Source organism: Callorhinus ursinus, unplaced genomic scaffold (genome assembly GCF_003265705.2).
Source record: "Callorhinus ursinus isolate GAN/ISIS: 27379988/994484 unplaced genomic scaffold, GSC_fseal_2.0 scaffold18, whole genome shotgun sequence".
NCBI classification, from domain to species: Eukaryota; Metazoa; Chordata; class Mammalia; order Carnivora; family Otariidae; genus Callorhinus; species Callorhinus ursinus.
In genome coordinates this window covers 27503705-27516401 of record NW_027397080.1, presented here as the reverse complement: position 1 = coordinate 27516401, position 12697 = coordinate 27503705, and the positions used below count along the sequence as shown (strand labels likewise).

Here is a 12697-nt window from a genome sequence, read left to right as displayed (position 1 = left end):
CACCTTACACCAGTTAGAATGGCAAAAATTGACAAGGCAAGAAACCACAAATGGAGAGGTTGTGGAGAAAGGGAACCCTCTTACACTGTTGGTGGGAATGCAAGTTGGTACAGCCACTTTGGAAAACAGTGTGGAGGTTCCTCAAAAAGTTAAAAATAGAGCTACCCTATGACCCAGCAATTGCACTACTGGGCATTTATCCCAAAGATATAGATGTAGTGAAAAGAAGGGCCACATGGACCTCAATGTTCATAGCAGCAATGTCCACAATAGCCAAACTGTGGAAAGAGACAAAATGCCCTTCAACAGATGAATGGATAAAGATGTGGTCCATATATACAATGGAATATTCCTCAGCCATCGGAAAGGTTGAATACCCAACTTTTGCATCAATATGGATGGAACTGGAGGAGATTATGCTAAGTGAAATAAGTCAGAAAGAGAAAGTCAATTATCATATGGTTTCACTTATTTGTGGGACATAAGGAATAGCTTGGAGGACATTAGGAGAAGGAAGGGAAAAATGAAGGCGGGGGGAATCGGAGGGGGAGACAAACCATGAGAGACTGTGGACTCCAGGAATCAAACTGAGGGTTTTAGAGGGGAGGGGTTGTGGGGATGGGTTAGCCCGGTGATGGGTATTAAAGAAGGTATGTACTGCATGGAGCACTGGGTATTATACGCAAACAACGAATCATGGAACACTACATCAAAAACTAATGATATAATATATGGTGACTAACAACATAATAAAAAAAATCTGAAAAAAAATAAAAATAAAAAATTTAGGACCCCTTTGGGTCCTAAATTTTAAGAAACTAGAAATTTGAGAACGACGGCCCTAGAGAAATGGCTGTATCTGGGATCCAGGAGACATGTACAAGAAAGTCAAGGAACCACAGCTACATGCAACATGACTGAATCTTAAAAATATTAACTATAGGGACACCTGGGTGGCTCAGTCGGTTAAGCGTCTGCCTTCAGCTTAGGTCATGATCCCATCGAGTCCCACATTGTGCTCCCTGCTCTCTGGGGGGAGTCTGCTTCTCCCTCTCCCTCTGCCTCCTCCCTCCACTCATGCTCTGTCTGTCTCTCTTTCTCAAATTAATAAAATCTTAAAAAAATATTAACTGTATTGAGGAAAAGAAACCAGATTCAAATGAATACATGCTATACAGTTCCATTTATACCAACTCCACAAACAGGCAAGGCTAAGCATTAGTGTATACGAATGCATCCTTTGGTGCTCAGCATACTAAAAAAAAAATAAGCAAGGAAGTGACAGCTACGGAAGTCAGGTTGGAAAGGGAGGAGGTGTGTGTGGCACTTCTGGGGTGCTGGTAGTGTTCTGCTTATTGACCTCCATGCTGATTTTGTGGGGTTTTGCTCTACTGTAATTCATTTATCTGTACATTTATTTTTAATGTACCTGTTCATACTGTGTTACATTTTATAATTAAAAGTTTTTAAAAATGGAATTACACAGAACACATGACTCCCCTGTACTTGGATCAGACGGACATCCCCCCCTTCCTGGCTCTAGCCTGCCCAGACCATTGTCCCTGCCAAATAGAGGTTTGCCATGCTCTGTGGTGTGTCTTCATGTCCTTTCCCCGCCACATGGTTAGTTTCAAGAGGGAACAAATACTTTCTTGGAGTTCCTCTACTTTTGTTTAAAGACTGTTGGAAAAATACATTCTCTGAATTGCCTACTTGAAATTGGATGTCTTCATTCGTGGCAAGTGAGACCACAGCATTCTACTTCTTTAATTCAACCATCTTAGAGACACCTTTCTCTGTTAGCATTTTTTAACAACTACAGAGTATTTCATTATGTAGATGTACCATAATTTATTGAACCAGCCCTCCCTCAATAGATAGGTTGTTCCTAATTTTTTTTGCTTAGTGAATAAACAAAATAATGGCCTTTCTCCCATTGGACCTCAGTGGGGTCCCTCTGTGGGAATGGGACCCTGGTCTAGTCACTGATGCATCACACACACAGCTCAGTGCCCAAGATGTAGCACGTGTTCAATAAAATGATTGTGAGGTGAATGAGGACTAACCAAATGAACCACACGGTATCAGTTTGAGCACAAAGATAGGATTCTCTGTGGAAGCCCCTTGGGCAAAGGGGCAGATAAGCACTGAGTGGAGCCCAGGGGTCTAGGCCTGAATCAGAGTGGATTCAAATCCCAACTCTCCCACATGGGTAACTTTAAACAGCTACTTAATCTCTCCTTGCTTCACTGCTCTCATCTGTAAAATAGGTATAATAGTGGCATCTGCTTCATAGGGCTGCTCTGAGAATTAAATGAGTGACTACATGCAAATGCCTCCACATGGGCCTAGCACATCAGCACTAGAGTAATAGAATTAGTAATAGAACGTGATCATCTCAACTCATCCTCATAAAAGTACCCCAAGGATGATGCCTCTCACAGGGTGACAACATGAAAACAAGGTCCTTCTGGCCCTGCATTTGTGGTGGTTATTTTTGGTTTGATTTGCTTCTATGGGGTCGGTTTTGCTCCTGAAGAATCAGCTTCCCCCTTAAGGAGAGTATTTATACGCACAGCCTATCACCATGGAGACAGTCAACAGTAGGGAATCCAAGATCAAGTCACCTCTCCTTGGAGGCTGAAGATAGACTCTCGGGCCCATTTGTTTTGTGAAACTGGCAGAGTGTCATCATCTATACCCACTCAGAAGGGTGTCTGGAAAGATGAAAAAAACACCCTAAACTCAGCAACTGCGTAACATCTCCCCACTCCTGAAACCTGAAACTGTGGCAAGTCAAAAGACTCAGGGCAAACACTTACCATGCAGTTTTTGACTGCAGTAAGTCCACAGTCCTTCTCTACCCCAAGCTGGAAGGTCGAGACCAAGTATTCAACCCGAGTGCTCACTGGAAACTGGGTGGAAGAGAGAATGAAGGTAAGGAATGGGAGAAAGTGGACAGAGGGCTTGGGGTGGCCTGGCAGGCAGAGATAGGAATGGGGTCATTATTATTTCCAAATTAAGGGTCACAGATGGTTACATCTTAAGAATGTGACATTAGGGTGTCTGTGCTCTTCATAGGGGAGTTACATTCAAGCAATCATCAAGGTCACCATTATATCTTGAAAATGGCATAGCAGAGGTGTCAATATAATTGTGCCTCAGCATTATTTTCAGCGGAGTGTTTCTAGGCTTCTGGTGTTCCCATCCCTAATTGCTCTGCACCTTGATTTGAAGAACATCTGCTATCCCTGGCCTGGCTCTTCCCAGAGTGGGGTACTTGCCAAGGCAGTCTTGCCACTCCCTGCACTGATGTCCAGTGATGACCTGCTGCTCTCTGACACCCGTTCCACAACCTTGCCCTGCCTGTGAATTTCAGTTTTTACTTTCAAAACAGAACAAATGGGCTCTTGGTGTCCACATGTACTTTAAAGGCCAACACAAAAATACTTTGCCTGAATTGGCCTACTTGAAATTGAGTATCTTTATTTGTGGTGGCAATCAAGACTGAGTCACTTACATTTCTGCGGAGACATGGAGATATCCTCATGTCTTCTTGGGAAATGGGCAAGAGGACGATATACAATTGGCAATTTTGGTGGGAAAGGGTGGTGGTGACTTCTGAGAACTGGAAAAGGCTGTTTTTGGGGAGAACATTTGCATTCACCACCCCTCTGGCTAGATGTGGCCTGTGGCCATTGTTAGTTCTCATTGCACTTGGCCTTATTTGGGGAGCAGGTGTGTGTAAGAGAAGGTCCAAGGGCAAGAAGAACTGGCTGAGCAGTCCCTCCAGGCTCCTGTGGGCGAGATAGTACCCAAGGATACTATGGGCTGGTCCTATGCCTAGAAGAGATCATATGAAGAGAGCAGAGTTGGAGTGATATGAAAAACACGACAGACTAAGAAGCCCCAGCTCCTTACTCTGCCACAGAAATACTTAAGAAACAACTATAGCCTAGCTAAAATAACTATAGAAGAGTTCTGAAAAGCAGTCAGAGGTCCACAGCAACCGAACAAATGCCCAATTTAGAAAAAGTCACATTCAAAATGGTAGTAAATTCCATGGTATTTTTACTTGCTCTTTTCACATTTTCTCCTTAGAACAGCATGGTGTCATGTAAGAGAAGCAGTGGCTCAGCTCCCAGTTCCTTCCCTTGAACCCAGAGAGAGTGGAGCAACATTTTAATCTGTCTGGAGGCCGCTTGAGGGATTGGTCCCTCTGCTTTGCTTAACTCAGAGTTCAGATAGGGAGAAGTGTCATAGTTCATGTTTCAGGCTAAGAAAAGCGGTTGAAGCAGGGGTGGTTATAGCTGGTGAAAGCTTCTAGGGGACTACAGACCTGTGAAAGTCTGAGGCCGGAGATTACAGGTGGAGAAATGCAACAGAACATAAAAGGCCTTGAGAAGAAGCAGGGGAGACACTCTTTGGGAAATTAAGGCATTTTAAAGTAGCTGTGTATATAGACTAACTAAAAAAGCACACACCGCACACACACACACACCCACACCCACACCCACACCCACACCCACACACACACCCACACACACACACACACACACACACACACACACAGGTTCAGGCAAGATGCATGCTCAGAAAACTCCTGAGAACTTAAGACTTCATTCACCCTGGAACATGTCCTGTTAGTTAGTGGAGATCTTCCCTTAAATGGACTGGACAAAAATCTTAAAACAACCACCTTGAATGTGCATAAAGAGCTAAAAGAAAACATGAACAAAGAACTAAAGGAAATCAGGAAAATAATATATGAACAAAATGAGACTATCAATAAAAAATAGAAATTATAAAAAGAAATCAAACAGAAATTATGGAGCTGAAAAATACAGTAACTACATTGAAAAAATTCACTAGAGGTGTTTCACAGTGGACTTGAATAGGCAGAAGAAAGAATCAGAGAACTTGAAGAGAGATCATTTGAAATTTTTGAGTCTGAGGAGACAAAAAAAGGAATAAAGAAATGAGAACAGAGTCTAAGGACTTACGGGTCACCATCATGCAGACCAGTATACACATTATGGGAGAAAAAAGAAAGGGGTAGAAAGAATATTTGAAGAAATAGTGGCTGAAAACTTCCTAAATTTGAAGACATGTGTTTACAAATCCAAGAATCTCTGTGAACTCCAGTAGGAAATATCCAAAGAGACACCCACAAAGACATATTATACTCAACCTGTTGAAAGTCAAAGACAAAAGAATTTGAAAGCAGCAAAATCAAAATGACATATCATGTACAAAGCAGCCTTTATAAGATTTTCAGTAGATTTCTCAGCAGAAACCTTGCAGGCCAAAAGGGGGTGGGGTGATATATTTAAAGTGCTAAAAAACAAAACAAAACAAAAAAAACCATAACATTTATCCACTGAGAATACTATAGCTAGCAAAACCATCCTTCAAAAATGAAGGAGAAACTAAAGCACCCCCAGATAAACCAAAGCTGAAGGAGTTCATTACCACTAGGTCTGCCCTACAAGAAATGGAGCGATGCTAGACAGTAACTAAAAGCCATAAATGAAATAAAGACCTCTGGTAAAGGTAAACATATGGACAAATATAAAAACCACGATTGTTGTAATTTTGGTTTGTAACGCCACTATTTTTATGGGATTTAAAAAACAAATGCATAAAGATAATTATAAATCTATGCTAATGGGTACAAAATATATCAAGATGCAGTTTATGATGTCAGTAACATAAAATGGGAGATGGCAGGGCTGTAACGAAGCAGAGTTTTTATATATGAGCTAAGTCAAGTTGGTGTCCATTTAAATAGGTTGTTAAAAAGATTGTTATAACCTTAGGATGTTATGCGCAATCCCCATGATAACTACAAAGAAAATATCTCTAGACTATACACGAAAGGAAATGAGAAGGAAATAAAAACGTGTCATTGAAAATAATCAACTGAACACAAACAAAGGTAGTAATGGAGGAAATGAGGGACAAAAAAAAATGCTGTAAGAAAACAAATAACAAAATGGCAAAAGTAAGTCCTCCCCTGACAGTAATTACTTTAAATGTAAATAGATTAACCTTTCAATCAAAAGACATAGATTGGCAAAATGGTGGGGGGAAACCCAAAACCTACGACGCAACTATATGCCATCTATGAGACTGTCTTTAGATCTAAGGGCATGCATAGGTTGAAAGGGAAAGGACAGAAAAAGTTATCCATCCAAATAGCAACCAAAAGAGAGTGGGTTGGCTATACCAATATCATTTAAAAAATAGACTTTAAGTCAAAAATTGGTATAAGAGCCAAAGAAGGACAGTATATATTGAAGAAAGGATCATGAAGAAATAGAAAATCTGAATAGATCTATAACAAGTAAGAAACAAAAACACCTCTAAAATACAAGTCCATAACTAGATGGCTATACTGGTGAATTCTACTTAGCATTTGACTACCATAACATAAAAAAGGCCATATATGAAAAGCCACAGCTAACATCATACTCAATGGTAAAAGACCAAAAATCTTTTCCTCTAAGATCAGGAATAAGACAAGAATGTCTGCTTTGCCGGTTCTATTCAACATAGTATTAAAAGTTCTAGCCAGAGCAATTAGGCAAGAAAAAGAAATAAAAAGCATAGAAATTGGAAAGGAAGAAGTAAAATTATCTCTGTTTGCAGATGACAGGATCTTATATGTACCAAACCCTAGAGACCACACATACAGAAACAAAAGAAACAAAAAACCCAGAAAAAAACTGTCAAAACTGATAAATGAATTTGGCAAAGTAGCAAGATACAAAAATCAACATGCAAAACTCGGTTGCATTTCTATACACTGACAATGAACTATCTAAAAGGGGGACTAAAAAAACAATTCTATTTATAATAGCACCAAAAAATTAGAATACTTAGGAATAAACTTAACCACAGAGGCAAAAGACTTATATAATGAAAACTACAAAATATTGTCAAAAGAAATAAAACACAATGTCAATAGATGGAAAGATGTCCTATGTTCATGGATTGGAAGACACAATATCGTTAAGATGTCATACTACCCGGGACGCCTGGGTGGCTCAGTCGGTTAAGCGGCTGCCTTCGGCCCAGGTCATGATCCCAGGGTCCACGATCGAGTCCCACGTCAGGCTCCTTGCTCAGCAGGGAGCCTGCTTCTCTCTCTCTCTCTCTCTCTCTCCCCCTCTGCTTGTGCTCTCTCTGTCAAATAAATAAAATCTTAAAAAAAAAAGATGTCATACTACCCAAAACGCAATCCCCAAAATCGATTTCCAGTTTCCAAATGGGAAATCAATGCAATCCTTATGATTATTTTCTTTGCAGAAATTAAAAAATCCACCCTAAAATTCATTTGGAACCTCAAGAAACTGAATAACCAAAACGATCTTGAAAGGAAAAGAAGTACAAAGTTGGAGGATTCACATTCTCTGATTTCAAAAATTATTATAAAACTATAGTAACCAAATATTGGGATACTGGCATAAAGGCAGACATATAAACAAATGGAACAAAATAAAGAGCTCAGAAGTAAGTCCTTACATATCTGGTCAAACGATTTAAACAGGGCTGGCAAGATCATTCAATGGTGAAAGGACAGTCTTTTCAACAAATGGTGCTGGGAAAACTGCATATCCAAATGTGAAAGAATTGAAGTTGGACCCTTACTTTACACTACATATAAAAATTAATTCAAAATGGATCAAAAACCTAGATGTAAGAACCTAAAACTGTAAAACTCTTAGAAGAAAACATAAGAAAAAAGCTTCATGACATTGAATTTGGTAGTGATTTTTTGTATAGGACACCGAAATCATAGATAACAAAAGAAAAAGAAATAGATAAATTGGACTTTCATCAAAATTGAAGACTTCTTTCATCAAAGAACACTGTCAACAGAGTGAAAAGGTAATTCATGGAATGGGATAAAATGTTTGCAAATATTATATATAATAAAGGATTAATATCCAAAATATATAAAGAACTCCTACAACTCAACAACAACAAAAAAACAAACAATTAAAAATGGGGAAAAAAAACAAAGAAGACATTCAAATGGCCAAAAGACACATGAAAAAGTGCTCAACATCGCTCGGCATCAGGGAAATCCAAATCAAAACCTCAATGAGATACCACCTCACACCCGTCAGAATGGCTAAAATTAACAAGTCAGGAAACGACAGATGTTGGTGGGGATGCAGAGAAAGGGGAACCCTCCTACACTGTTGGTGGGAATGCAAGCTGGTGCAGCCACTCTGGAAAACAGTATGTAGGTTCCTCAAACAGTTGAAAATAGAGCTACCCTACGATCCAGCAATTGCACTACTGGGTATTTACCCCAAAGATACAAAGGTAGGGATCCAAAGGGGTATGTGCACCCCAATGTTTATAGCAGCAAGTTCCACAATAGCCAAACTGTGGAAAGAGACAAGATGTCCATTGACAGATGAATGGATAAAGAAGATGTGGTATATATACACCATGGAGTATTATGCAGCCATCAAAAGGAATGAGATCTTGCCATTTGCAACGACGTGGATGGAACTGGAGGGTGTTATGCTGAGTGAAATAAGTCAATCAGAGAAAGACATGTATCACATGACCTCACTGATATGAGGAATTCTTAATCTCAGGAAACAAACTGAGAGTTGCTGGAGTGGAGGGGGGGGGGGGGGGTGGGGGGGGCTGGGTGATAGAAATTGGGGAGGGTATGTGCTATGGTGAGCGCTGTGAATTGTGCAAGACTGTTGAATCACAGATCTGTACCTCTGAAACAAATAATGCAATATATGTTAAGAAAAAAAAAAGAAGAAGATAGCAGGAGGGGAAGAATGAAGGGGAGTAAGTCAGAGGGGGAGACGAACCATGAGAGACGATGGACTCTGAAAAACAAACGGAGGGTTCTAGAGGGGAGGGGGGTGGGTGGATGGGTTAGCCTGGTGATGGGTATTAAAGAGGGCACGTTCTGCGTGGAGCACTGGGTGTTATGCACAAACAATGACTCATGGAACACTACATCAAAAACTAATGATGTAATGTATGGTGATTAACATAACAATAAAAAATTTAAAGAAAAAAATGGGGAAAAAACCTGAACAGATATTCCTCCAAGTTATGCAAATGGCCAATAAGCACATGAAAAGATGCCCAACATCACTAGTCATTAGGGAAAAGCAAATCAAAACCATAAGATACCACTTCACACCCATTAGGATGGCTATGATAAAAAAAAAAAAGAAAGAAGAAGAAATTAGCAGTGTTGGTGAGGATGTGGAGAAACTGGAACACTTGTGCATGATTAGCGGGAATGTAAATGGGGCAGCTGCTGTGGCAGACAGTATGGCAGTTGTTGAAAGCATTAAACATGGGGGCGCCTGGGTGGCTCAGATGGTTACGCATCTGTCTTCGGCTCAGGTCATGATCTCAGGGTCCTGGGATCAAGCCCCACATCGGGCTCCCAGCTCAGTGGGGAGCCTGCTTCTCCCTCTCCTTCTGTCATTCCCTCCACTTGTACTCTCTGACTCTATCTCTCTGTCAAATAAATAAATAAATAAATCTTAAAAAGAAAAACATTAAACATAGAATGACCATATGACCCAGCAATTCTGTTTCTGGGTTTACACCCAAAAGAACTGAAAGCAGGATTTTGAAGAGAGATCTTCATACATCCATGTTTGTAGCAGCATTATTCACAGTAGCCAAAAGGTAGAATGGATAAGCAAAATGTAGGACATGCCTACGATAAAATATTACTCAGCCTTTAAAAGGAAGAAAATTCTTACACATGCTACCATGTAGATAAACCTCAAAGACACCATGTTAAGTGAAATAAGCCAGGCATGGAAAGACAAATACCGTATGATTCCACTTGTATGAAATACCTGGAGTAGTCAAATTCATAGAGACAGAAAACAGAGTGGTGGGTGCCATGGGCAGAGGGCGGGAGCCATTTAATGGGTTCAGAGTTTTAGTTTGAAAAGATGAAGAAGTCTTGGAGACAGGTGATGATGATGGTTGCATAAGCATATAAGTGTACTCAATGCTACTGAACTGTAGATGTAAAAATGGTTAAAATGGTAAATTTTGTTATGTCTATTTTACCACAATAAATTTTTTAAAAAATGAACCAGGAAACATAATATAATGGGGTGGAGTGGGGGAAGAGTGGAACCGGGAAGAGGTGAGGAAAACAAAGAAGAAAAAGAGAGGAAGGAGGCAAGCAGGAGGGGGGAGCAGGGAGAGAGAAGACAAAGGGAACAGGTGCAGACGGTGAGAAGTGGTCAGGCGACACAAGTAACAGCTTTCCTGAGGTGTGGGATGCCGAGTGCCTGAGCACGGTCCTTTCTAAGCTCTGGAAGGGAGGGGGCAAAATTAAGCTTGCATTGTGAGGATGCCCTGGGCTCTGCGTCTACCCTTTCTCCGCTCAGCTTTCCCTAGCCCAGGAGGGAAAGGGATGCTGCAGAAGTGGGAGAAGCTGCATCACGGAAGTTATCCTGACCATTTCATCTTTCAGTTCACCAAAGCCACGGAGAAAACACCTCAGTGCATTTACAGAAAAGAGTACGTCCCCTTCCCAGGCCACAGACCAGACCAGATCTCCAGGTGTTATGGCAAGAGGAGAATTGAGGTAAGAGGGAGTGGGGGCCCCACGTCCAGGCCTGGGCTTCCCCCAGTGCTCAGGAGCCACCACCTGCCAGCTTCTTCTGAGCTCAGTTCCCCCCAGGGGACACAGTAGTTGTCTTGTGAGCATTCTCCCCAACCCAGGGGCTGCAGATGGCATCCGCCTTTATTTACAATCTGCCAAATCTCAAACTGGTAGCATCCCCCCCCTCCCTGTATCCCAGCACTGTCCTGGATCATTTCCCAGTTCCTCCAGGTTCTCCCAACAGGATGTAGGCAAAGGGTGTGGGAAATAAACAAGCAAGGTAAATACTGAGTTAAGGGGAACATAGAAATCACATAAGGTCCTCCAAAAGCACGTAGCGGTGATGCTTGGATGACAGTATTTTGTATCATCTATGCCTCAGCTTCCTGTTCTTTTGTATAAAAAGTCAGGTACCATTCTGCCCTCTCTCACTCATTGAGTGCATGCCCTTGTGTTGCAGGTCCCCGGAGCAGAAAGCAGGGCACTGCGACCTCAGGACATGTCCCCCCACCCGCACCCCCCAACCCCATACCTGCCTAAACTCAGGGTGGGGGCACAGAGTGAGGGGTGGGCACTGTCAGAATGGGAGCATTTTGGAGCTGGAAGGGTTCCAAGAGATTGTTCAGCTCAGCACCCTCACTTGCAGATAAAAGGCGCCCCGGGTGTGGTGAATGTCTTGTCCAAAACTGTGTAGCTGGTTGGTAAGAGACTAAGCAGGTGGCTGATCTGTAACTCAAGCAAGTATCCTCACATCCCTCTTCATTATCTGCTGGAGTGGACTCTGTCTTCTGCATTCGGGAGTCATCTCTGTATAAACAGCACCACATTTTCAGCTCTGTGTTGGCATCCCTGGATTGCACGGATATCCCTGGAGTACACTGGCATCCGCAGACGATGCTGACGCTCTGGGGCTGCTAATTGTTACCATTAGTGGGCACTGAAGACCCAAATGCATGTTCATAGAAAGAAGTCAAAATAAGAACCCATGATCTGGGGTTCCTGGTCCCCAATCATCAATATATATGAGGTACTTAGCCTAGTTCTCAATACACATTCATGCCCTTCTTAAAGACTTTTGGACTCATTACAAACCCTGATGAAGAGATAACCACACGCACATGCACACACACACACACACACACACAATCTGGTTAAGGGGCCCCTGGGTGGCTCACTAACTTAAGCATCTGATTCTTGATTTTTTTGCTCAGGTCATGATCTCGAGGTCATGAGATCCAGCCCGGAGTTGGGCTCTGCGCTTGGCTGGGAATCTGCTTGGGGATTCTCTCTCTTCCTCTCCCTCTGCCCCTCCCCCTGCTCTCTTTCTGTCTCTCTGAAATAATAAATAAATAAATCCTTATGTAATCTGGTTAAAATTAAGAAGCCCCCTGCCAACATATACACAAAATAGAACCAAACAATCCGATATCCATTTCCAAGGACTCTGTTCAAATCTCCTGCTTCTGTGCGGGGACCCTGGACATAGCGCTGCCCCACACAGCTGCTTCAACCCATCAGCTCTTTCGGGTACTTCCTCCTGCTCTTCCTCCTAGGACAGCAGGCTCCCATCCCCACTTCACATGTCCTCATTCTTAGACAAATGCATACCTGCTCTTTCAACTGACTATGGATTGATGGGATTAGCCTTACCCAGAGAGGACCCCCCCTTTCTGTGCTTTTCCATTAGGCAGGTATATTCGTCGCATTTTTTTTTTTGATGTAGTGTTCCATGATTCATTGTTTGTGCATAACACCCAGTGCTCTATGCAGAACGTGCCCTCTTTAATACCCATCACCAGGCTAACCCATCCCCCCACCCCCCTCCCCTCTAGAACCCTCAGTTTGTTTTTCAGAGTCCATCGTCTCTCATGGTTCGTCTCCCCCTCCGATTTACCCCCCTCCATTCTTCCCCTCCTGCTATCTTCTTTTTTTTTTTCTTAACATATGTTGCATTATTTGTTTCAGAGGTACAGATCTGTGATTCAACAGTCTTGCACAATTCACAGCGCTCACCATAGCACATACCCTCCCCAATGTCTATCACCCAGCCACCCTATCCCTCCCACC

The 12697-nt window shown here is 42.1% G+C and overlaps 1 protein-coding gene across 1 annotated transcript in view; it reads left to right on the top strand.

Annotated features, from left to right (window-relative positions):
• The first annotated feature begins 2611 nt into the window (after positions 1 to 2611).
• The window catches only part of CFAP107 (cilia and flagella associated protein 107), a 24461-nt gene continuing 14375 nt past the window's right edge, over positions 2612 to 12697 (top strand). The window contains exons 1-2 of the mRNA XM_025857015.2: positions 2612 to 2937; positions 10499 to 10612. Coding sequence (XP_025712800.1) covers positions 2824 to 2937; positions 10499 to 10612 — 228 coding nt within the window. The 5' untranslated portion in view covers positions 2612 to 2823. The remainder of the gene's footprint in view (positions 2938 to 10498; positions 10613 to 12697) is intronic.